A 27,565-nucleotide genomic window follows, 5' to 3' on the forward strand; every position below is an offset into this window, starting at 1 on the left:
CAAAAAAAAAGAAAAAATACCGCTTCGAACTTCTTCGAACCTAGGGCATTCGAAGACCTCGTGTTCCGCTGTCTCTTGCACGTTCACACACATTCCGAGCAAAGGGGTGACGAAGCATGTCCAAACCGATGCTGGTACTTCCAGAAGCATTCGCGCCCGGATAAAAACTGCGTCCAATGGAAGTTCACTTTCATGCTTCCTATGCCCCAAGCAGACACATTTGGGATGAGTCGGTGGGTCCACCTTCCTTTCTTCGCGTTGTCCCACTCTTGCTGTCACTTAGTCATCGAGCATTTCGTATATTTCTCCGCTGATAGCATCCTTAGCCAGAGAGATGCAGATAGGGATCATCCCGGCAATTGCGCATACCACCTTCGACGATATCGTTCTGTACGCACTCGCGACACGAGCAGCCAATGGGCAAAACGTGCTTATCAGCTTCGTCCAGTTCCGCTTTGAGTTCAGCGCAGCAGCCCAAACCGGTATGCCATACCTCAGTATTGAGGATGAGATACCCACCAGAAGACGTCGATTACCCTTTCTCTTTTGTTTTGATGCTTTCTCCACGCTTACGATGACTGTGCGGAGGGCGTCCACCGTCGAATCCGAGCTGCCTCTGCGATAGTTCGATTCACTTTCTGCGTAGGTCGCCAACCTGTTGAGGATGACCCTTTCCAGAAGTTTACCAAGAGTACCTAGCAGGCATATAGGCCGATACGATGCTGGATTTCCTGGTGATTTCCCTGATTTTTGGCAGTAACACCAGCTTCTGGGTCTTCCAGTTAAACTATTCTGAACATGTCCTGAAACGCCGGGATCGCAGTCTTCAGTGCCACGTTGGGGATACCGTCTGGTCCGGGAGCTTTCCTCGCTTTCAGCCCTTCTGCCACTATAGGGAGTTCGTCGTTGGAAACTCGATTGTCACCAGCATTTCCACCGTCTACATCGACGTACGGTGTAGATGGTCATGCGGTTAAGTCGTGCTTCGGGAAGAGATCCTCCACGATAATCTTCATTTTGACAGCACACATTTCGACTGGCGTCGATGAACACTTCATCCTGGTCAACACGACACGATAAGCATTGCCCTAGCGTCTACTTCTCTGCACAGCTCCTTGTAGTAGAACTTGCTTAGAACTATATCGCGTTTAAAAGCGGCCCTGGCCGCCCGGCGTGTTGCCCTACAGTCTTCTCTGACTGCCTCAGATCTTGCTCTCTGAATTGGTCTTCTGGCTTTTAGGCAGGCACCCCGGAGGATGCTGAGCCTCTCGTTCCTCCAATACGCCGGACGGCAGTAGTTCCTCAGTTCCATTTCTCCGCATTGTTATATCACATTCCCTTCACTGCTGTTTCCGACAGCTCATTTCAGCACTCGCAATTGAAGTGAGGCTGTCAGCACGAAGTGCTTCCACAAAAAGGTCCTTGTCGCAGTCCTTTCTTCCTATTTCTATGTGTGTACTGCGCATTAACTTGCCGATTCATTTTATCCATCAGCGAAGAACTGCAGAATGTTATGTCGTTGATGGATCCCCGGCCGTCTTTACGGAATGTGATAGCGGAGCCCTCGTTGCACAGTCTTACATCCAGCTTCGCAGGGCTTTCAAATGTGTTCACATTATGTATGTGACCAACAAATGCACATCGGTTACTCGGAGATGACCAAACAGATTTTATTAAACTTGAAAAGTAAAACGTTTCCATAGGTTGCTGTTGAATTTCATTTATTTCCGACATCCGGTTCCGGAGTTACGGGTTGAAGAGTGCGATCGTGCAAGAAACTCCCATATAAATCGGAATCAGCATGTTATCTGAAAGATGCAAAACTTTATAAAATGTGTTCCAAATTGCTTGGCTTTATAGTTTCAGCTCACTGACGCCCAATCAAATCCATATTGGCCACTTTGGACATCTTCAGCGGAGCCGGAATCTTCGGTATAGTTCCTGAATTCAAATCACATTTGCGTCTCAGAATTGTCTGACTCCATTTTCTCAAATTTAGTCTCAAATGAAAGCTACAGCACTCCTGTTGGCTGCTATCAATTTCCATTGAAATCGGAGTTCTGGTTTCTTTGTTATTGGTGGTATGTATGCGGTCCCATGCAAAATTCCCGTATAAACCGTAGTTCAGAAATTAAATCCACATCCATGTTTCTCATAAATTTCTGATACGTTTCTCATAATCTTAGTCTTAAATGAAAGACATTGCATTCACATTGATTGTTAGAGAATTTTATTTGAGTCGAAGTTATGAGCAAAAGAATTAGATCAGACGTGAATTTTCCTCTTTAGGCATCCCCTTCTCACCCCATCTCCCACCCCCATCTCCTTTTAACTCCATTTTCACACAACCACCCCATTTACCAAAATAAAGTACATTACAGGGGAAAATACATTCCCCTCGCATCCTACCGCACCCGCCCACCCTCATACCCCTACCCATACAGCCTCACCATCGCATACCAAAGTAAATTAGCATGTAGACAAAATTTAACTAACGCTAAATAAGCTAAGTAAATATTCTACTTTTTTGTTGCAAATGTTTCAGCGCCGACACGTAGCTCATCAGGTTCGTGGCAGTCGAGCGCTTGTATATAGGCATCCACCATAATACCACTTTTACTGATATTTGAACATAACCAGTCATGGAATCATAGTTTTGATAAATGAGAAAGGCACAATTGCACCATTAGGTGGATTAAAACAGGTTTTTTTTCTTATATTTTCCAAATTCGGTTGTGGCATTACCGTACGAAAAACTTTTTTTGTACCACTCTACTACTGATCTTTTGACACGGATGCTTCGCTGCTCAGTTGTAAACAAATGCGGAGCCCCATACGAATTCTTGTTTTTTGGGGCTGTGCCAACGTAAGGACTCGATTCACACTCACAAAAAACGCGACACGAGACAGGGCACAACACTTATTGCCCTCACTAACTTTAAAAAGGATTAAAGTATTACCTTTTCGTCGACCGGTTTCGGGCTCGATGTTACCCATCTACAGGACGATGTCCGACATCGTCAGTCAGGACAGAGGGTAATGGTTTCCGGATATGATCGCGCGAAAACGGACGTTTGTAGGTTCGCGTTTGAAACTTCGTAAGTGCTAAAATGTTCATCTTATTGCCGGGGTGTTATCAAGTTTGCGCAATCGCGGGCGTAGGTGTGTGTTGTTAATCGCGAAGGGCTTAAGCGTGCGTATGTTAACGTAATTGTCACGTGTGCTCGCGTACATGTGACTTCGCGTGTACAAAACTGGATTTTGTAACCGTGTGGCCATTCCTATATACGCATGCGTTCTTGGATGGTCACGCGGACCTTCATTCTGATAGTTAGTTTTCGGTATACAATTCACATTCTGACAGGGAGTAAGTTACCTCATATCACTTGAGTCCCCAGTCCTGTCGCCATGTAACGTGGTGTCCAGTGGATATGAGAGCTTTCTTTTTTAATTGGATCAAGTGAATGCATTGACCTAGTCTGCTGATATCAAAGACAGAAACATCCGAAAGTGGCCGATTCATGATCGTGCGAGTGCGGGAGTTTTTAGGTTCACGCTTGAGACCGCGTTTGAAAATTTATAGGAGCTGAGACATTCACTTTATCACTGGGATGTTATCTTGCTTACGAGATCGCGGGTGTGGATGCGTGGATGGTTGTTATATTCACGTGTTTGTCACGTGTATGTGACTTCGTGTGTATAATTTCGATTTAATAGTGATGTAGCGTGTATTCTTAAATGATCGCGCGCGGACCGTGAGTCTGATGCTTAATTTTTAGTGTATGGTATAGATGGTAGAAGAGAATCCGTTTCCCCATATCACTAGAGTTCCAGGTTATGTCGCCATGGAACGTGAAGGTATTAGTCCAGACCGCTAGGGCCGAGGAAAGACTTCCGGACGTGAGCGTTTCATGATCGCGCGAGTGGTGAGTTAATGTTTGAGACCGCATTTGGAAGTTTAAAGGTGCTACGTTTACTTAACTACCAGGGTGTTTTCATGTTGGCGAAATCGCGGGCGTAAGTATGAGTAGATTATTGCAATTGCATGGTCGCGTTTGTGACAAGGTTTGTGTTATCGCGAAGGCACCGAGCGTTTGTACCTATATGAGTATAGATAGCATATAGTAGGTATATACTAATAAAATGAATCATAACATGCCGAATAAAGAAAAAAAGATACAAAGGGTTTGATTATAAGTGTATGGAAAAGCAAACTAATAGATGTACAAAAGAAACAGACTAATGAAGTAGAATAGAAAAACACATGTAACATACGATTAAAATCATCTAAACGCAGCAAATGTTGTATATTTACCAACGACAATTGCATGCTGTTAGACGTTCATCATGCTATGCTGGCCGGGAATGAATGATTCACGTGCGTCGGTAAATGCATTATACCCTAATTTATCCAATCCCACCTTCCCGAATGAATTTAATTTAACGCAAATTTAACACCGGAAGTATTATACGCCAGTTCCGCATCCATTCCATGACCCAGATGTCACAAATACTCAGACGAACACATACACAAATAGACATACGACTAGTACATAACAATTGTGCACTAGTACGAAAAACTACGATTATTACAAAGCGACAGCTAATAGGTTTCTACTTATGTATTTATTAAATTAATTTAATTATCAATTAATTTAATTAGTCTATGCACGATGACGAAGTCGACCGATAAATGGACACACAATGACTCCCACTGTGAACCTCGTCCACGAATGCCACCATCCAATTGTGGAACAATGTTTGAAAGCACAGCAAAAGTCAATCCACGTCGACAAACTAGTGGTTGAGCGTTGGTATGTGCAGGTGCAGAGTATGAAAGATAGATACATAAAAAGGCGCATAGTCCCGTCAAGTAATTTGGAATTTTGGCATATAAACTGTGCCTTAAGGGGGTAGTCCACTGTAGAGCACGAAAAAGAGGAAAGTTTTTTTTGACACAATAAACAGATGATTAGGAGATCCTTTAAAATGAGATTTAAAGTATTTATTGTGTCGTACAAAAATATTTTGTTTCAAGTAATTCCATCACAAGATAGCGGTTATATAGCATTTTCCTGCCGACGAGTTTTTCGGAAAGGGTCCACGGTCAGAAATCTATCCCCCGATATTTTTAATCTAGGGCCAAAAACCACCAGAGTTTTTCGATTCCTTGGAACTATAGCAAGCGACGAACGTAGGAATTTTTTTTTTGATATCTTGAGAAAATTACAATCACAGAAAAACTTTTATAATTCAGCGAAAAATTCGGTATAGAAACAATACATTACATTTCAACGATTTTTGAAGGATTGAAAACCTTTTTTTGGTGATTTACATATGTTTAATCGAAAACCTGATCAAGTTCCCCTAAAAAATACGCCATGTGCACGTAGAAATCACCTCAAAAGTGTGTAAAAACATGCGTCAAATGTATGTAAAAATACGTACATTACACGTGAAGTAGGTGAAAAAGTACGTCAAGTGCACATACAAAATTTTGTCAATGAATGATTTTTCTTGGATAATAGTTTTGAACATAATCGAATAGCTAAGGTGGTTAAATTGCACTTTGCTAACTTCCGCTATGTTAGGTTTCATATTCGTCTTTACCCCTTTCATGCCCATTAGGGTGGGACAAAAATTAGATTCCTGCTCCGAGCAACTTTTTGGGTTACATTTGGGTCCTAAAACGATCGTGCAAATTCTTAGCTCGATCGGTGAAACTATATTTTTGCGCCCATGGTTTAAAGTTTACATGGGAATTCGCATGGGAATATTGATTTTCACAAAATAATTCCTCGAGGAGTCTCCCATTACACCCTAAAAATAAATCGATAGATGGTTTTAGTAGGAAATTGACCAGTGAATCAATGTCTCGAAGACTGCAAAACGATCTGACGCTTGAGGAAAAAGTTATTAAGCAAAAACCGATTGATGGTCTGACGATTGATAAAATATTCATTTTTTCTAGCACTACTGCTGTTGGCTTTCGAATCATATGCAATGTTCTTTGACATACTCTTGTTGAGTCCAAATCAATTATCTGAGTTGTTAGGTCACTTCACAATAGTTTTTAGGAATAAAATGAGACTTCTCTTGTCAACAATAAGAGAAAGTTTAAAATTTTGTATATAATTCGACCGTCAGCAGCAGTGATGCTAAGAAAATAGAATTTTTTATCAATCGTCAAAGCATCAATCGGTTTCTGCTTAATAACTTTTTACACAAGCATCAGATCGTTTCACGGTCTTCGGGGTATTGTTTCACTGTTAAATTTCCAACTAAAACCACATATCGATTTATTTTTAGGAGGCAATGGTAGACTCCTGGAAGAATTAATTTGTGAAAATCAATTTTCCCATACGAATTTCCATGTAAACTTTAAACCACGGGCGCAAAAATATAGTTTCACCGATTGAGCTAAGAATTTGCACGATTGTTTTAGGACCCAAATGTAGCCCAAAAAGTTTCTCGGAGCAAAATTTTATTTTTTTCATATAACCGTGTCCCACTCTAATGCCCATGTTATTTGTGGACAGAAACGTTTTTAAACAGCTATAACTTTTGATTGAGGCAAGAACAAGTAAGGCTAATGAATGTGACTATTGCCTTTCGCTTGAGTACTAACAGTTACAGGCATCAGCTCTAGAAGCGAAGTTATTGCAATTAGTCTGACTCGATTCCGATGGAGCAGTGCTGCCAGGGACAGTTTACGTTGACAACGGAAAATGATTTTTTCATATATCTTCGTTATAGTACAATATTATTGAAAACAGATAAAACTTATCAATTTACACTGTCATTGGCTACGTTTTTCATGCAATTGGACTATTGTAAATATTCTTGGAGAATTGTATTGAGTATTGGAAGGTAAAAATTGAGCAGCTTCTAGCACTGCAAGGGAAGCGCACCTATCTTTTTGACAATAGACTTTTCGTGTTTCTTGATCTCGCCGTTTTCAAGGAAAAATAGTTTTGAAACCCTACATGTACTAGAAAAAAGTTGGGCATGAAAGGGTTTCAACAATTGGCCTACTTCTCTAACAAACCGCCATGCGGTACATTTTGAAATGTCAACAGTAATACTACAGTTCTCACGTATTGAGAAAGCACTAAGCTTCGTTACATATAGAATATTGAACAGCGAATTTTGCTACATATTAGGATGATTCGTGAATGTAAGGGAACAATTGAAAATTGCGATAGGTTACCCTCCGATATTCTGCATCAGGGTTAAAATTTCTACACAAAACAGAATAGGAATTTTGTTGCAAGCGAAAAAAAGGAAATTAAACGCATTCTCTCTCAAATTAGATGCGAATTTGTTATAGTTTGTTCATACACCCACAACGCACTCAATGTCCATGGTTGTATAGAGCAGCAAGGAGTATCAGCGATTTATACAGAAAAAATCAGTTTTTAACGTTTCGGATTCTTCTCATCAGTAACTAGCACCAGTCTTTAACATGTTCCGAGTGATGTCTCGGAAAGACAAGCACAGAAGCACTGGTTTGCTGACAAGAATGCGGAATTCAGCAGCGCCAGCTTTGGTGCTAGTTTAGATTTATCATCTAATTAGCCCAAAGACTGGTGCTAGTTACTGATGAGGAGAATCCGAAACGCTAAAAACTAATTTTAAGTTGGGTATTGTGCCCTCCTGCACGAAAAAACAATTATTTGTTTTTGCATAGATTTATACAGGTTTTTTTCTGCATACGCAGGCCACGGGATTTTAACTAACTACACAAACCGTAGAAAGTCACTAGTGTTCCAAGGTATATGAACTCATCTGAATTCGACTCAGCTCCATCAACATACAAGTATTAGGAAGAAATTTTGTAAATTACTTATACATTGCACGTGATGGATGCTGTTCTCGCGAAAGAATTACTGCATAAATACGCCAATTAATCACTTTTCTACACAACCTGTCAATTTTCTTCAAGCAAAATAATATCAAAATGTCACTCACCTCAGCGCTCGAATCTCGGACGGGCTCAGCTTCGACTCGTCGTACTCCGGTGGCAGCATATCGTTTGCTCGGGCTCGTTTCTCGGCATTCGCTGTTCGGATCGGAATTCGACTGACCGGTGTTCTGACCTGAAGCGGCGAAGGTGTCGCTGTTGTTGATGTTACCTGCCGCGATAGAATCAAATCCTGATGTTGCTGCTGCTGTTTCTCCTCCTGATGAACCACCACCGGTGGTTGAGCAGGTTCCTCCGCGGTCGGCCTCACCATGGTCATCAAAGGATTGCTTTTGTGGTTCGTTTTGAGGTTTGTTTGGATTTGCAGATTTGCGCGTGACGTAGTGTGGTGGCAATGGTGGAGGTGGTGGTGGTGATATGGTAGGTGGTAAAATGATTTGATTTGAACGCAATAACAGAAAAATTGGGACGAAACGAATGAAGAGAGAAAAGGTTTGTCGATTGCCGGTTTTGTTTCTTCTCTACAAACAGCTCAACATAAATGATTGCAGCAAACTAACGCACACCTTAGCTGGAAGCAGCCATCCACAGCTCAAATGAGTGTTAACTACTATATGCTTAGCCTCAAACCAAAACGCTTGTTTTTTTTATTAAATGACTGAAGATAGTTAGCCACAAACCACCACATTAAATATAGTAAACAGATATGAAAATGAAATAAAAAGGCACTTACTTTAAAGAACGAGACAAGAAATAATAAGGGAAACCGAACAGAATAGGACAGCAATCAAGTTTGAAAAATGAAAAGAAAAATCTTTGCAAAAGCGCTAGGTTTATTTATATACACAAAATAGTATGTTCATTTTGATTTGGCCATCTTAGTTTAACATTTTTCTTAGAACCTTAGATATAGTTTGTAAACTATTGATTTTAATTGTATGTAATATACAATATAGGAGACAAACTAGCTAAATATAGACGCGTATTTAGTGTGTCGTTTTAGAATGACCGGAAACCTTAATTACCCTAGCTCTGAATATATATCTGTACTAAGGAGACTAAATATTTAACTGGCTTTCTAATCAACTGCTGTGTATAGTACTACAGTGATATGATAAATCGTTTACATATTAAAAGAACATTTTCACAGAATGTTTGAAGGTGATTAGTAAGTAGAAAAAAAAGCATCTTAGTATGTATAAGGAGGGAATCGAAAACCGTCGTTGCTAGCTTAGTAATACTTTTTCGCTTTAAGAGCACTGATTGCAGCAAGCAATCGTATTCGAGATTGCCTCCGAAAAGCAATACAGGGTTCGTAATCTTACTGTAACTGAATGGCACTAACGTAAAACAGAAATAAAACATCGTGATGAAAATAAAATGAAATGAAAATGCTTTTGAGATAAGGTCGTTTTTTATATAAGGTAGCTGTTCCCTAATTCATCTCATCATATTTATATGAGCACAATAATTAAAAGAGCGTCTACTTTCTCTGTCCAGCGCATTGGTTCTTGGTCGAATAAAAAGGGTACCAAGCATTTTAAATTTTGTAATTGTACAATTTTATAGGAACTAGTTAAAATTATCAAAATAAATCTGGGCCAATTGGGCTGTATAATGAGATGAATAAGGGATCGTCTACCCTATAGTAGCTTTGAAGGTTAATCCTATCCTATCTTTTCCTTGGCCAACCGGATTAAGTATATCAATTCCATTCGCAATAGTTCTTATTTTTCGCAATCGCAACAATAGACTAGCTTTAGCAGTATGTATATGATGTTTTAGGATGCTAACAGTCGTAGCGGGTCAGATAATAGTGGCAGCAGTAATAGAAGAGATGATTGTGCGCCTTTTTCACTCTCTGCAAAATAGTGAGTGTTCTAACTTCTAATTACAGCTTCTATTTCTTCAAGTGCACTCCTGAGGAAGAGGAAGAGACGAAGGCGAAAAACCAACAGAGAGAAAACATAAATGACTATTGTTGATATGTTTTGGTACTGACTAGGGGATTCCTCGAAACGACAACAATTATAGTAAAAACAATTATATTCCGAGTAGGTTTACACGAGTTAAAGTTTTGTCATTTGTGCAACATGCTTTCGGAGCGAGGAAACGATTCTGTCATCGTCGCATGCCGTTTTACTATACTATGGTTAGTTGTCTTAACTACAAGAGTAGTACTAGATTACGGTCGGTTAGTAAATTCTACAGCCTTATTAGATTCCTATCATTATTCGAAAGTTCTAACTATTTACGCTCGGTAGTGGTTAAAATCTACAAACGCTAGGACCTATCGAAAAGAGCAGTAATAAAGGAAAGAAAATCAAAGAATAGGCATCAAACAAGAGCTAAAGAGGGATCAAAATTAGATGCAGAATCTAGCTCGTATAGTCATACAAAACCGAACGGTAGTATAAAAAATGAGCTACTCTCTCACACACACAACACACTGACAGAGATGAAGAACGAGCGGACAATAGTTACCTCATATCGTTATCGTTTTCGTCCGACTTTCCGTAGTGATCGTGCACCTCGTCGTCTCCGGAGCAATACTCATCCTCGTGCTCGTCGTAGGCTCGCTCCTGGATGCGCCGTCTTCCCAGGGTAGCAATCTTGCGTTCCTCTTCTTGCTTCAAATTCTCGACTTCGTCCTTCGATAGGAAGGAGAATACTTTCTCTGTGTGAAGGAAGGGTGCAAAATGGTGATCATTTGTTGTGGATATAATCCATAAAGTGTACTAATTGAGTACAGAAAAATTCGGACGCGGAAATTTGTTAGTAATACGATTGCTTATTTTTTATGGCTTTTGGGTATACCTTATTTTGGGATTATTTTTGGAGCTAATTTTGGTGCAGCTCATTACTTGTAATATTTTATTTTATACTGTTTGCGACATACACCTTCGCGATAGACCGTCTCTTTGGTGCATTGGCAGAATTCTATTCCATGGGAACTAAGATGAGGTCTATCTTGATACCGATTTTCGGGATATTTGAATAAAGGAAGACAACTCAAGTCAAGTTGCTTCGGAAAAACTGAATAATTTCTTCCCAAGGTGTTTTTGTCAATTTGAATATATTGACTCCGAAAAATTCTAATTTCGGTCCGCAACAACAAATTACTTGTCAAATAAAATATTTTTGCGAGGTATTATCGATTTTTGTATGTGTTATGGTTTGTTCCAATTAGAATTTGGTCACCTCTTTTTACTAGCTCTAGGGCCTCAATTTATCGCAGCTGGATCATTTCTCCTAATTACGGTTTTCAACGTGGTCTTGATGAAAGATAAACCACCGAATCCATCCCAATCAAAACGTCGTTACTTTCTCTGTACTATAGTTAAAAGTGACATGGAAATTAAAAGGATGCGACTAATTTAAAAAAAAAGTATTAGAACTTCGATTATTTGCGAGTGTATAACTCTTAGCAAGTTTCGTTCTACATTGCCATGCAATTATTGGTTCTAGGGAGTTTTTTAACGGTTAGATGATCCGGGGTTGGATTTCTCCCGATATCGATGCTTTTTTGTGAGCCAATTAACTTCTCGTTTCATAGCGATCTACGCGATCTAGTCCCAGCAGTGGATCTAGCCTACTCACGAGCTACCCTATAGGGTGTTTAGGTCGGTCCGGCAATTCCAGGAGGAGCGTAATTCCCGGCGGTAGATCTTAGTCTACTCCACAGTGACTGCTAGGGTTCACTTATTCGAAACTACTTCAATGATCTCTTCTCCACTTCCTCTGCAGCTGCAATAATGTGACAATTCTAATAATTGTATTTCAGGTCCTTTCTACTTTGCAACTTTCTTGTACGACATTTTCTGCGTTTAGAGCCGGCAAGTCGTCTCACACTTTCTCAAATCTGGGGCAAGCAAGGACCACGGACGCCGTCATTCACACCATCGCAACTTTTTGAGTGACTTAGTGGACTTTCCATCTTTTGACCAAGTTCCAAGATTCAAGCACTTTTATTGGTGTTCTATGTGAGCTATCATTCTATTATGACCGCATGGTAAACAGTCATGGTCTGCCGCCTCACATGTCTCATAGTCTATGGGTTCCATTCGCACATAGCTGCCGTATGTCATCAGTCGGTTTATCAACCGTACTCTTTTCCGTTTAAATCATTTCCATTCCACACTTAATCGACGTTTGCGTTCCACCAGCGTTTGGGTTCCTTATCTGTTCATTTTTGGATTTTTGAAGATTTTTCTGAAGTTGTTAATGGGACTATCATTGCCGTGTCCCGTTGGATGAAGAGTATATTTTTTCTTAGACAGGGATGCTCTCACGGCACAATTATTTCCGAAACAGTTGTGGTCTTAACATGATTTGGCTCAATAAATCCCGCGACTACACAATAAGCACAGCATTTATTAAATTCATGTATGTACAGCCAATATTTGGAGAAACCACCTGGGTTTTAGCCGGGTATTCTGAAGGTTGATCTCGATTGAAGATCGAATTTATCTCCCGCGAGAATCAAAGCCCTCTTTCGAAATCTCTTTAAAACTTTCCTGCATATAATTTGGTAAATCCTGATCAACAACCACGAGGAAAAGCTTCATAACCTGTTCTTGTAATGTCATATTAACATTTTTATTGCCTTATGAGTCCATGTACAAGTTCCATTGTCGGTACTCGGTGTGGGTTATTCAATCTTGGACGATTTCAGCACATTTTAATTACTTTTTTTTTTTCTTCATTTGACTACAGGCAAGACTAAAGGTTTCCTTGTTTAAACAGTTTCCTCGTTTGCTCTTCGTATTAACGTTTGTTCTTTTAAATTTATCTTTCTCGTCTTCAATGTGTATCCACAACTTTACTGCTGGTGCGATGTTATCTCGTAGAAAGTCTGATTTTTCCCCTGCTTTTCAAGCATGGGGTTCGTTAATTTCTGTCAACATAGTATAGTCCTGAATATTGCTTAGAATATCGTAACTCTTACGTCTTACGATCAAAACTTACTCAAACAACAATACCTGAAAATGGTGAAACTTTCTGTTAAAAAAAACTAATTATTTTTCTTTTTGAAGTTCTATTGGTATAAAATACTGAAAAAATATTAAGTTGATTTTCCGGTTGACCGAGACCGAATTGTCGAGCTTTTCGTTGAACTTCTGCCATCAGATGGTGTACAGATACCTCGTCCACTTGGTTCGCCGCAGAACGCCAGTTCACCTTGAACTACTCATCGCTTCCAACATTTATTGGGTCTTCTTCAGGTTTGGCTTGACGATGTCCTAATATTTCACGATTGAGTGCGGCTTTGGTGTATTCGAAGAATCCTTTTCTTTGGACATTACCTGAACGTTGCTGGCGTCATATCACTTCGTGGTTTTTTTTCCGTAAAAGAAGGATGCCAAATGCAGCCAAAATATCACGGAACAATCCTATTACTTCAGGAAAGGCAGCAGACGTTTATTTATACCCTCTTTCTACGTTAATTTCGAGGTGACAGCCCTAGTTGCAATGAAAATGTCGCTTTTGAAGCCACAGGTACAGATACCCTACCAAACCAGACATTTCTCAGAGAACTGCGACATTTTCATTTGCTTGAACAAGTCTACCTACCTGTGGTTCGTGCCCATGGACACCTTCTGTTGTGACGTGGCACTGCGGATTTTCCTAAACGCATTCAACGTGCAAACCTCGATGATACCATCGTTAGCGATAAGACTGAAAAAGAACACGATCACAATTTACGAGCTGTTCTTAAACGAATTCAAGATTTCGGATTCACCATTCGAATCGAGAGGTGCACTTTCTGTTAGTAGTAAGTGCAGTACGTGGATCACATTGTCAACAGCCTCAACCTGGAGGAGGATCTCGGGACGGTCGTACCTAATACTATTAAAGTTTTACTTAAATTTCAGAGCCGTCACACAATGGGTGCCTTGAAGACCCATTGCTTCGAAAAGTCTGCTATCATCACGTTCAGTACGAGAGGCCATAATTCAGTAGTTTGTAATTTGTAGTCCGATATCCAACGATTCCAAGCCTGAAAGGAATCACTTTCCGTGGTACACAGATGGTACCATGTTTGCCGAAATGTTCGTCGTCCCGTCGCAGTGATGCCTCGAACGGCTCCATTTTAGCCATCACGGTATGTAGCGTATAAAGACCCTCGAAATTCTTGACTTCAGTCTGGATACTGACATCGTCAACCTCGCCATGGCATGCCAACAGTATGCATCCGAAGCCAGGTCACCTCCTCACTCAACCTCGGTGTCGGAGCCCAAACAGGCCGCTCGGTGGTGACGTGTCCACGTGTCCCCGCACTTAGGATGAATATAAAATTATTCAATAGACTAATTTCCAAAAAAGAAATTGTTCGTAACTTTTTAGCGTGGGGGTAACTATAGATCTGTAGCAGCTTGGAATCGCACATTGCACCGTATCCCATGTGATCAAGTTGTTTAAAGGGCATCAGAGCGATAGAAAACAAGACACTGCATGACTGTTGAACCAGTTGAAACATCATTCCAATATTTCTATTCAAGTTTTAATCTATTTTTAGCACCACGTATTCAAAATTTGGAATCACCGAACCGAACTGGAAAACTTTGTTTCGCAAGCGATCTGCGGATGAGGAAAAGTATTTATTTCTTCGTCACATTTGAATCTTTAAATGGAAAAATTTACATGGAAATGTTCAAAAGTGACTTCTTAAGGCTTTACGAAAACTCGACACTCTTTGGTTGGATTTGGCATGTTTCATTTTGCCTGGTCAGTTTTACATTGACACAATATCAGTAGTGTTGTCCTGTAGTTCATCTACCTTATCTAAAAAAATCTAAACCATCATGAAGATAAATGTCATGAAATCCCAAAAAAAAAATTGAAGATACTCTTTTGGAAGTGTTTACGCATATCAAACCTGACTTTACCCTAGACTTGAATACATGAGTCAGGGCAATCGTGCGTGCGTTTAGGGATATTTGAAGAACTTCGAACATTTGGTAGCATATTTTTTTTATAAAAATTAAAAGCCTCTGTTTTTGGACAAAAGGCGTCGCGGCCACGTGCACTTTTATATTTCGACCGTGTTACATTTCTGATATTGAAACGAATTTTACCGATCATATCGATAGATTCGAGTAATCTTTTGGCTCGTTTTGAAAGCAATTCATGCAAAAAGAGACAATTTTTCAAAGAACCGTTATTTCTATTTCAACAGAAAGGAATACGAACAAAATGAACGAATCTCGAGACGATTCTCGCGGTTCCCGCATTCGGTCATCTGTAAGCGAAGTGGAATATTCATTGAAAGAATAAATGTGGCTTTTGCCAAAGTCGGAAATCGACTCCGCTTTGTTTCATGATATCAGGAACATCAAGCAGCTATCATACCAGAAATAACACTAAACGAATCAATGCAACTGAATGTGTGCAAGCTACACTGCCGCTCTAAGCATAATTGTCCCATGTGTATATGGAGTCTCATAGCACATGGGACAGTTATGCTTATAGCGACAGTACAATAAGTATTTTAGAAATTAACAGCAGTGTGCTTCGTTATGTTTGCACTTTATGGAGTATGTATGATGAAATTTTTGCTACACTGGATCACGTTCCAATAATGGATGTCAAACACATCCTACCCCAACGTTCCTCCTTCTTCGTGGAGGCACCCTTCGTCCTCAAACAACGTCTTCTAACTATGAAGATCAGATTACACCGTCTGGGAATACTATAGCGTAGTTAATAAGTCCATGGCGTTATTTGGACATCGGCAACGACACCTGGTTGTGGAAATCTGAAATCGTCTTTGTTCTCAGTATAATCTAAATCCCACTTTATTTTTAAAGTAATGTCAACACGGTTGACTGATGGTGGCTTATATTTGGGAAAGAGTCTCAGGGTGGTATGGAGTGGACACAGTACCGTAAAGCTGGGAATCTTTTTTGATCATTCTCTTACTACAGCTGTTTATACCTGTTCAATTTTAGGGGCCCCCCTAGCTCAAGAGTGCCCAATAGAGTGACAAGAAAAAAAATGACCCCTATCGGCCCACACCTGAGTCGATTCCTAGTCCCACCAGGAGTACTTTCTCCAAATTTGAAGCAAATCGGACAAGTCTAGCTACCGAACCACCGTGCTCGAAGTTTGTATGGGAGTTTTCGACAGTTTACATGGAGAAACTGCCGGATTGACTAGCAGTCTTCGACAAAGTTGTAGACAATTAAATTATCTTTTTTGTTTTCACTTACAGTGATAATGCGATGCATACAGTGCCACCTAGCGGCGAAAATGCGCGCTAGTGGGTTTTCTCCATATAAACTGTCGAAAACTCCCATACAAACTTCGGGCACGTTGGTCCGGTAGCTAGACATGTCCGATTTGCTTCAAATTTGGAGCAAGTACTCCTGGTGGGACTAGGAATCAACTTAGGTGTGAGACTCACGGGGCACAGAAGTTTTATAATGACACAATCGGACATTGCTCCCTTGCATCGCTGTGAGACTCATTTTCGCTTGGCGTTTTCTCACTCACATTTCACACACATTTTTCGTACCTGCCGGCGCTTTGTCGATATCTACGTGAACAGAACAAGAGAAGACAAAGATTAAGCCCGTACGATATTAAAGGGCGAACACGAAATTATTGCGACACCGAAAATGTCATGCCAATTTTCATATAATGTTCAAAATGAAACCAAAATTTTAGGGTAGTTTTATACATATTTTTACTTCAAAAATCAAAAGAAAAGTTAATCGATGGAGCCTTGAGAGTAAAATTGAACGCATTTTCGCTTGATGCCCTCCATCAAAGTCTTTACAATGTCATCCGGTACCAGTTTCTCAGTTTTTTCGATTTTCTTAACATGTCCTTCTCGTCTTTGACTGTCTTCTTGCTCTTCCGAAGTTCCCGCTTCATCATTGCCCAGTACTGCTCCACCGGGCGCAGCTCCAGACAGTTTGGCGGATTTATGTCCTTTGGAACAAAATGGACAGAATTGGCCTCATACCACTCAAGGACACTTTTAGAATAGTGGCATGATGCCAAATTTGGCCAAAATAGCGGAGCTTCGTCGTGCTACTGCAAGAACGGCAAAAGGCGCTTCTCGAGGCACTCAGATTTGTAGATCTCGCCATTTACTGTGCCCTTTGTCACGAAAGGCTCACTCCTCAGTCCGCAAGAGCAGATGCCAAATGAGATATATGGAGGCGAACTTCAACATTTTCTACTTCTGAAATTTGTCGTCCACATAGAACTTGGTCGTGCCGGTGAAAAACTCCAACCCCGGAATTTGCTTAAAATCGGCTTTTATATACGTTTCGTCGTCCATCACACAGCAGCCATATTTTGTCAGCATCTTCTCGTAGGGCTTCCGTGCCCGAGTTTTAGTCGTCGATTGTTGCCGCTCATCGCATTTGGGAAGTTCTGTACCTTGTATGTGTGTAATCCAGCTCTCGTCTATGCATTCTGGACGTAGCTCTGCGACATGTCGATCTTTTTAGCCAAATCACGGCTTGAGACGTTGGGATTTGCTTTAATTTTTGTTCTCCGGTCCCGGTTTTCTTCCAGCTCCTTTGCCGTGGTCCAACGTCAACCGCTCCTGGAACCGCTTCAACACTCTGGAGACGGTTGAATGGTGAATGTTCAACATTTTTCCCAACTGCCGGTGCGACAGGTCAGGAAATTCCAGGTGTTTGGAAAGAATTTGTTCTCTCGACTCGCTTTGGTTCACCTCCATTTTCGTTGAATCGAACAACACGACTTCGAGTTTGACAGCATGTAAACAATACACATCAATGAGAAAGTGTGCAAAATTTGGTTGATTTTTACCCAATGGTAAAAAAGTTATGCCCTGTTGAATGTGTCGCAATAATTTCGTGTTCGCCCTTTAGATCCGTTGAAGTGTTAGGTTAGGTTTACTTTATTCCATTTTTCCAAGTTTTCAATCCTTTTGTTGTGGGTCTTTTGAAAAATGATTCTAATTAAAAGTCCTTCTCGTTCAAACCGAATGATCCGATGAAGTACGCGTTCATTTGCTCTCGGTTTTCGAAAATTTCGAAAAAAGCAAAATGTCGTTCATTACTCTACTTCCAGCACACAATAATACGTCAGTTTCATCAGAGATCGAAAAAAACAAATGGATGCGATAGTTGAAACCGAATTGCGACTCCCTTGGTCCATTAATTGCATAAGAAAACAAACATATCGTCTGTAAATGTATACACTCTAAATGATTTCTAACAAATTTCGAAGTATTTACCTAATGTAATAAAATAAAATTATGATTAGTTTCGCATGTCCGAATTATTCCGTGTTCTAACATTTCCGGTACTTGTTCCGTGTTATAACAGTGGAGCACTTACCAGGTTTCGGCGTCTGCTTGTTCTGATCCTCCATGGCATTCTCGAAGAAACGCTTCTTATCCGAGACACTTTTCGGTGTCTTTGGCGCTGGCGGAGGCGACTATTGTGATTAAGGTGGGAACAAATCAAACTATTATTTAGTGATTTTCGAAAAAAAACTAAAGTTATGGGAAAACAAAAACAAAAATTCAATATATGATTGAAAACATTTTTCTCGTGTGTCAAAAACTTAAGAGGTAAGCTCATTGCATTCGAAATCCAGCTGCAGATAGTAGTAGATGTCAGCAGTAGCATCAGCAGCAGCAGCAGCAGAAGTGTCATTCTGCACAGTGTCCAAAATGGCTGAGTTGCTTTTAGTGTTTTTTTTTTCTGTAGCGAGAAGCCTTCATGCAGCAGCGAAATTTATCGTTTTGTTTTCGCGTTGTTTGAAGGTTCGGGGGAGGGGACCGGTGGGGGAAGGTCAAGCATATATATAAATAATAATGATGCAACGGTAAGTAAAAAAGAAGTAAAAAACAAACCACCAGAGAGGAATGCTGTATTTTAAAAGCTCTTTTGTTTTCTTTGTTATGTATTTTTAGTTCGACTTAGTTGGTTCCTTTTATAAAGTTGATAAAATACACACATATCTAGGAGAAGAAGTCGTGGATGACTATCAAATTAGCACTGTACTAATAGAGAAACTAACAATTATTTTATGTAATGTTTAGTGTAATGTGAAACATGCATTATCAACCACTGATACGTAATGTGATTCGATGAACAAATGGAATGCAGGTGTTAAACCTAAGCTAAGCTAAACATTTGTTTGGTTCTAAAAGCTACTGTTTTTGGTGGTGATTCGCATGAATGCAGTACTAGAAGCGCTCATCGATGAAGTTTTTTGTTTCGCCTCGTTTTTGTAAAGAGCGTTTTTTCACGATTAAGGCACCTACATTGTTCCATAAACTCCAAATAGCGAATCGGTATCATTTACGACGAATAAGACTAGTATGTAATAAATATATAACACACAGTGGTGACTGGAATCAAATTTTGTTCGAAGTTTGCTGATAATAGCAATTCTTTAAGGCAAAATAGTTGGTGAAAAAATGACTCTTTATAATAACAGCATTTTTGAAGTTCTTCTCTAAACCGGTTTTCATGCAGCAGATACTAACTTACGTAACCTAAATTTGTAGTACAAAAGTTTTTCTTCTTATCACAAATTCCGAAAATCTGGAATAAGGACCGAAAGAAGGTATAGTTCGTCGCTACAAGGCTACTCTGATCTTGAATACATAGAGCGATCATGTCTTCCACAAAGTTGTGTGTAATAGCATGCTTAACAACTTTGCGGAAGACACCAAGTCATTTTAACTGAATTTGTTGACAGAGTAACTTTTCCATAATCACAGAATAGCAAATATATATTAAGCTGTTCTTGAGAAACCTTCCCTATTAGGGCCAAAAAGGTTCATAATCCTATTTCAGTTTCCGTACCAATAAAATAAAAATGTTTTCTATTGTTTGAAAAAGATGCAATTTTTTCCGTGGTGTTTATTTGAATTTCTACAACTCAACATAAAATAATTTTTTAACTAACACCAAACAATATATTCAAAAATATGTTTTATGTGAGTTCTACAATCGAAAAGGAGCATTTTAGGCTGTAACACGTTGTTAGAAGATTAATAATTTTTTTTTAATTTTTAAGGTCGCTAAAAGCTTTGTACGTTAATAAACTCAAAACAAAGTATTTCTCGAACACTCGGTTCCAGTCATCCTGTACAAGTAATGCTCTAGTACTGCACTCGCAATTATATTCCAAATCCGATGATTAGTGACTCTCTACAAGCTTAATATGTGGTTATCTTTACCCTACGCACTGTAATCATCAACTAAACAGCACTACTACTGAAGGACTTTTTCCTACTAAGGCTACTACTACTACTGGTACTAGCTCCGCCGTTGCTATAGTTACTAACACTACTACTACTAACAGTGGCACTGGAATGGTGGTGCTCTTGCTGTCGTTGTTGATAGTACTGTTGCTGCTGAAGGTTGGAATGATTATTATTATTATTGTTCTGCTGTTGCTGATGAGAGGATGTCGGTGTGGGTGAAATCATGCCGCAAGATGACGTTGATGATAATGATGATGGTGGTGATACTACAACAGTGCTGCCAGTTGCGTTATTATTACTACTGCTAGAATGGAGATGACTGTTACTATACGTATAGCCACCGCCGATGATGGCAGAATTATGCTCATTCACGGATGATATTGGTGCAAGGAGAACCGTCGTCACTGGCAGTTGTTGCTGTTGCGACGAAACCTGCAGTGGTGGTGGTGGTGGTGGGAGTTTTGGTAGTGGTGGTGGTGGCGGTGACATTGGCAGTGCTTGTGTGTAGTAACCAGCTAGGCCATGCGGAACGTACTGTGGCGGCGCCATAGTGGGAGGAGCAGGAGGAGAGCTAACGCCAGGTGGTGATTGATGGTGATAGTCACTCACCAGGTAACTGTAGCCTGACATGCCGTACGGTTGCTGGTGTTGCTGCTGTTGAAAGTGATGATAGTGATGGTGTGGTGGCGGCGGCGGCGGTGCGTACGTATATACCGTGTGCTGAGGCGTGGGAAGTTTTGTATAGTGAACTGGGAGCACCTGGACCGGTGGGTAGATTTGAGGAGAGTGCAGCTGTCCGGTTGATCCGGTCCAGTGCATTGGTCGTTGTGGCACAGGGGAGACCGATTGTTGGGACTCCTGGTCGTAACCAGTGTCTAGGAACGGATTAGTCGTTCGAGAGATCATCTCATTACGCATTCGGTTTTCCTCCAGCAAAAATTGACGATGAGTTTCTTCCGGGACAAGTGTATTTTCCTTGAAATTTTCGTGTATAAACTCCGCCCGTTTTTTCGACGGGAGCACATCGAATTTGGCCGCGATTAGTTCAATCTTTTCGTAGTTTGGCAACCGTTCCATGCTGCGGCTCGCCAGGTTCTGCGTCGAGCTTCTCACTTCACGAACCGTATTCGTTCGAGCATCATGCTCAAATTCTATATAATTACCTTGACCAAACTCTTCCTCCATATTCCGAATACCCTCGTTTGGCACAATTTCCGCTCTCTTCAAATCTCTCACCGGTGGCGGCGGAGGCGATCGCCGTCTTTGCACTTCCCGCTTATCTTCCGTCTCCCCGAAAAACTCTTTCCTAAATGGATTCTCCCGTTCAATTTCACTTCCTTCGTCCCCATCATCACTATCATCCTCGCTTTGTGATTCTTCCTCCTCACTCTCCAGAACATCATCCACAATTTCGCTACGGACGTAACGAGCACGTGCGTCCCGCTCCAGCGCCAACCCTCCTTCTTCCGGTGTCGTACTGCGACTCCTGCTGGAAGTCGTCGGACTTCCACTCCGCAAAATTCCTTTCAACTGATTCGCTCCGCTATTGTTGTTAGCATCCTTCCACTGGCGAATTTGTTGCGCATCCTGCTCGGCTGCTACCATCATCCGGCGTTGCTCCTCTCCCGGATCGTCCAGATCGAAACTGACGGATTTGCGGTGGTGGCTGCCGCTGCTGCTGCTAGTTGTACCAGTTGGCGTTGGCGTAGGAGTTACCGATCGAGTTGCCGGTACCGGTTGTTTCGATCGCATCTCCACCGCAGGTTCCTTCGAGTTGAACATCGAGCGCTCATAGGCACCGGACGAGTAGACTGGAATGTAACTTTTCGTAGCGGGGAGAGGAGGCTCTACCGGGCGCGGTGATGGTTTGATTGTTTTCGAGCCGATAGATGCGTTGTTGTTGTTCGTTTGGTTAGTATTGGCTGAAGAGGTAGCAGAACTAGTGGTAGTGGTGGTGGTAGTAGCAACGGTAGTAGTACTAGTGGAGGAGGTTATTGAGGTTTTGGAAGGATCGTTTGCATGCAACAACGGCCGGATATTTCCATATCGGCGATCAACCTACGTGGGTGTCGGGTTCGGTGATGGTTTTTTTTGGGTTGGGGAGGGGCGGAAAAAAGAAAGAGAAAAACATTGGTTCTGTGTGTGTATTTCAATTTAATGGCTAAGCTGAGCAGCAGCGTAGGGGGGACAGTAAGAGTTTTGTTTCTGAGCGGGGCGTGGGTGTTGTGTTGAACATAAAGTTTTAGAAACAAATTGCGAACTTTGGACGAAACACATGAAGAGTGATAACTGAACCGTTGTTTGTTACACACAACACAATTTACGAAAAAAGAAAAACAGTTTTATTACAAACGTCTGAAAATGATTACCCGTTAACAATAAACAAACACAAATGTGAAAATTGTGAACATGTAACACATAAAATGCGACTAACGGAACAACTTAATTTCGAATCAAAATGAAGGACATGGAAATTACTCCGACAAATTAAACATTTAAACTTAAAACTATTTTGATTGGGTTTACGTTACACATATCTATACAATATATTGATGATAGATTGAAAAACGGACAAATCTCGAAATGGATTTACAAATTGATCACAAAGTAGTTTCCTAACTTAAACGAACTTAGTTCTTCCAATATGAAGTAACAATGATATAACAATTAAAAAACAAGACGACAAGAATTATAGAACAGATTAATCTATTTACAAATCCAAAAGGCAACATAAAATCGAAAGAATCGTTTTCGAGGTCATCGAATCCGAATTCCTGAAAGTACAAATCGAAGCTAGAATAAAACCCACCAAAACTAGTGCTGGTTGCTGCTGTAAGTGAGACAGTAAAGGCGACCATTCATCGGTTTTACATTACTGGCACTTAATTTAAACTCAATACAGTAGAACAGTTGCTCGCGCCAAAATTTGTAACATGGTCAGTTGCATCCCTTCCCTTCAGAATACCTCAGGCTCCTGGTCATTTGGAACACTGCTATTTTCTGCAAACGTTTGGATGGGTGAGCATCCGAAATTCTGCCGGTAGGCGGCGCTAGTGAGCATTAATTTTTTCTATCTTATGTATCTTAAATTCTGATTATTAGCAATATTTGTGTCTTCAGCAAAGTTGTTCAGAAGATCAAAACCTATGCGAGATGGTATGCCGAATAACGCGGTATTCTGCCGTGAGGCGGCGCCTGTGTTAGTGCTATTTTTTGGCCTACTGTATCTCAAGTTCCTGATTTCTTAGCAGGACGGTGGACGTTATTATGGATTCTGCTACCAAACGGCACTAGTGAACTTGTAATTTTTTCAACCTACTATATCTCAAGTTTCCAGGGTTTTGTTAAAGTTCTGTGTCTTCGGCAAAGTTGCTCATGAGATTAGAACCTACCAGATAATATGGAAAATAGTTCGTATTGCTATAACTAGGGGGGTCGCCAGTGTGAATACCTTTTTTTACCCAGACTTTCTTGACAATTTTTATCAACTACGCAGTATCCTAGTATCCTGGCTACATCCAAAGCGCTCTAATAAAATATTTATTTTCCTTTCAATCAGATGTATTTAGCAATCAAATAAGCAAAAGGCAAGGATAGTTAGAGGAAAAAATAGAACAACCTTCTAAAGAACCAGAGACCAGTAAGTATGTTCACTAGCACCTCCTAGTGGAAGAAACCCACACCTACCTGCTATAAATCAGGAAATTGAGGTACAGGTGGTCAGAAAAATGACATGTCCACTAGCGCCGCCTAATGGCAATATTCTGTATACCACCTTGTAGGTTTTGATTTCCTGAGCAACTTTGTCGAAGACACAGAATTTCTTAAAAAGCTGGGTTCTGAGATACAGTAATAACATCACTGGTCTAGCGGCAAAATTGTCTCTATTGTTATTTCATTCTTTCAACATTCTTTCTTGCCAAGTTGGCGTGATAGCCACAGAAATTTTGATTCATTTTTCACTCATCAGCTAAAAACTTGTGTACCACCGGGACATCAGTTGTTTAAACCGTTCCACAGTGGCTTCTATTGCCAAAAAACGTGCGATTATTTTTTAACGCGAAAACAGTAAAATGTAGTAATAGAATGGCAGTTATTTTTGCGATATTGGAATTTTGTCCATCGCCGGTTAAAAAATGAATCAAGGTATTAAAAAAATTGGTCAAAATTTGAGCGAAATTGGAGCATTTCAACATGTGCCCCCATCTATTTTTTCATACGTTTTGTATGAAAATTCATAACTTTTTTCAAAGTACTCGAAAAACATTTAAACTTGGTAGTGTCCAAGCACACTGTCTCCAAAACAAAAAAAATGAATGACAAAAAATTAAAAAATCAAGAAAATAATCCAATAGTCTAAAAAATATGGATTCCGAAAACTCGTTTGAAATTTCTCGTAGTGTGATCAAGCTCTACCAAGTTTCAAATTTTTTCGAGCACTTTGAAAAAAGTTATGAAATTTCATATAAAACGTATGAAAAAATACATGCATTTCTCATATAAAATTTCAATCGGTTGTGGGCAAATTTGCTCGGATTTCACCCAATTTTTGCCTTTCTCATATAGCAAGGATATGCAATCACTCTGAAAATCGTCAACCTAAACCCGGCCCGGAGGGCCGCGTGCCATATCCCATTCGACTCAGTTCGTCGATATCAGCGAATGTCTGTATGTGTGTGTGTATTTTCTAATCTCACTCACCTTTCTCAGAGGTGGCTAAACCAAATTGCTCAAACTTAGTTTCAAATGAACGATATAACGCTTCCATAGGCTGCTATTGAATTTTTAGTTGATCCGACTTCCGGTTCCGGAGTTACGGGTTTAAAATTGCAACCACACAGAAATTTTTGCCTTCCTCATATAGAAAGGATATGCAATCACTCTGAAAATGGTCAACCTAATTTTTTTTCGACTGGCATAAGGTTTCTGGGTTTTAACAAAGGCGTAGTTAGGAGTGCACGGAGAGGGTTTACGCCCCCTCTCCCCCTGACTGCTCACTCCCCGTTTGAATCCCCCTAAGATCACCCCTCATTGTACCCCCTTAGAACACCACCCCATCCATCGCTCATAACCCCTCCTCCCTCTCAACCCCACTATCTTTATACCACCGCTATATCACAAAGCATCCCAAGTTAAGCCGGGGAGTGGTTCGATCAAGGGTTTTCCACCCTCCTCACACACCCACCCCCGCATGACAAAATTAGTTAGCAGGAAGACAACATTGAATTAATGCTTATTAGGCTAATTAAGAATGATAGTTGTTTTGTTTCGAGTGTTTCACCGTCTACACGTAGCTCATCAGGTTCGTGACTGGCGAGCCATTCGGCCCTATTCTGCGTGGCGTGTGACGTGAGACGACTAATCTCACCTCACTTTACGTGACTTTTCTCATCCTATTCTGAGAGTCGACTCGGGTGATGTGAGATTCCCCATTGCGGTTAAATGGGTGTCTCACGTCACCCGAAGTGACTCTTCAGAATTGGGTGAGAAAAGTCACTTAGAGTGAGATGAGATTAGTCGTCTCACGTCACACGCCGCGCAGAATAGGGCCGATTGTGTGTAGGTGCAAAGTTTGCTCAGAATGTACTAGATATTTCCACAATTGAAACGAACATAACCAGCTATGGAACCATAGTTTGGAGAAATGAGAAAGGCACTATTACACTACTAGGTGGATTAAGGGGTTATATATGTTGAGGTCGACCAAAAAATCGAAATTTTTTTTATTCTTCTACCGTAAAGCTCAGGTTGATAAGAATGTTACCTCAAATTTTTATAGAAATCGGAGCAGTGGACGCAAAGTTATAGCGTTTTTCATCTTGCTCCCTTATGGAGGTGTTGCTTATACTTGAAACTTTAAACGCGATTATCTCGAAATCATGTTTCCCAAAAGCATCTTCGCGGTGACTACGATTGTCGGAAAAGTTTTCAACCGATCTCAAAACTTTTTTTTGACTTGTTCGTAATTTAACCGCCGTGTCCTTGAACGATTCCATTTTTTCGTCAAATTTTTCATATTGTTATGAATTTTTTAATAATTTTTTTCAGGCGGAAATGGTGATTTTTTTTTTGGAAAAATCGTCCCCTTTTCCAAAAAGAATTTTTTTTAATCGATCGTTCAAGGACACCCCAGGTACACATACCAATGATTTTTTTTAGCTTGATGGTTTCTGTTGAGCTGTTGGACTGGAATCGTAGTCACGGCAAACCTCTTTGAAAAAACGCGTTTTGCGGAAATTGCTATAGCTTCGACAATCATTAATATTTTTTAATTTTCTCAAGTGGATTTTCCAAATTGGACATTGCGCTACGCTAAAGTATATCATAAAAATATTGCTACATACCTTTATAAAAATTCAAACTTTCCCCTTTTTTCCCGCATCTCAACATATATAACCCCTTAAACAGGTTTTTTTATACCTCGATTCATTTTTTGACCAGTCTTCTGGGAGGTTTTATGATGATCCAAGACCCTGATGTTGGTGATATAGTAACAGTGATTAATCCCTCTAGAAGTAAGATATTTGTCACAAGTCTTCTTTAAATTATGAAAAACAGAAATAAGTCTCCAGAACTGTTGAAGAGCTCGTTGAGAATTATTTCACCGAAGACCAATAATCTGTATTTATAGTACACAAGAAATTATAGACCGTTGTTTGTGACTAGACCCTTAAAATATTTTTGGATAACTTCTTAAACTCCATAGACATAGCTGCAGCATGTTTTAGAAAGTTGTTCATCTAGTGAAGAGACATTTCTTATTAATCTTGTCAAGAAGATGATACCGATCTATCACTTGTGACTAGAAGTTATTGTGTAATATTTGGTAATATTAGCGAATGTTTCAATAGTAATAATTTTTGAATGGGCAAAAACAGACAGCCAGGCTATAGTGGCCATTAGAAGCGCTACATCAAAACAATAAAACTTAATGAATTCCATTTGTCTCTCGTTGTCTCTAGTAGAGATGATTTGAAAAAGCTGTTGTTTTTCGACAAACGTCCAATATCTTTGAAAATACTCGAAATACGAAAAAATATGCGTTTATGAAATAATTTTGAGGATCATTCAACATAACGAGGTATAATTCCTAAAACATTTAAAGAAGACCTAGTGTATTCAGCAAAGATGTTCGTAAAAGCAATCTCCACAACTTTGCTGAAGATATTTGCTCATATCTTTTACAAAAATAATTACTGGAAAATCTCACTTCTAGGTGGATTAATCACTAGAATCTTAGCAGCAAATGAGAGTTTTTGCTATTTTTAATAAGTATTCCATTTCAACATAAACAACCAATCACTATTTGAATCACAATATTTCTCAAAAATTACCGAATTACTTCCAAAATACACGAGGTAATTCATTGTGTTTATATAGAAAGTTGACAATTTTGATAATACAATCGCACTTCCAAGCATAGCGATTAT

General features: G+C 40.1%; 1 protein-coding gene across 18 annotated transcripts in view; it reads right to left on the bottom strand.

The window, feature by feature from the left end:
- Positions 1–27,565, bottom strand: part of LOC131687212 (protein lap4-like) — a 168,092-nt gene that overhangs the window by 6,814 nt on the left and 133,713 nt on the right. For 17 of the 18 annotated variants that reach the window (XM_058971315.1, XM_058971295.1, XM_058971312.1 and 14 more), the window contains 4 exons: positions 20,745–22,193; positions 18,250–18,349; positions 10,409–10,601; positions 7,972–8,253 (listed from right to left, as the gene is read on the bottom strand). In XM_058971315.1, the coding sequence (XP_058827298.1) occupies positions 7,972–8,253; positions 10,409–10,601; positions 18,250–18,349; positions 20,745–22,193 (2,024 nt within the window). The remainder of the gene's footprint in view (positions 1–7,971; positions 8,254–10,408; positions 10,602–18,249; positions 18,350–20,744; positions 22,194–27,565) is intronic. The other variant, XM_058971363.1, reaches the window with a different exon arrangement.

Source organism: Topomyia yanbarensis, chromosome 1 (genome assembly GCF_030247195.1).
Source record: "Topomyia yanbarensis strain Yona2022 chromosome 1, ASM3024719v1, whole genome shotgun sequence".
In the NCBI taxonomy this organism is placed as follows: Eukaryota; Metazoa; Arthropoda; class Insecta; order Diptera; family Culicidae; genus Topomyia; species Topomyia yanbarensis.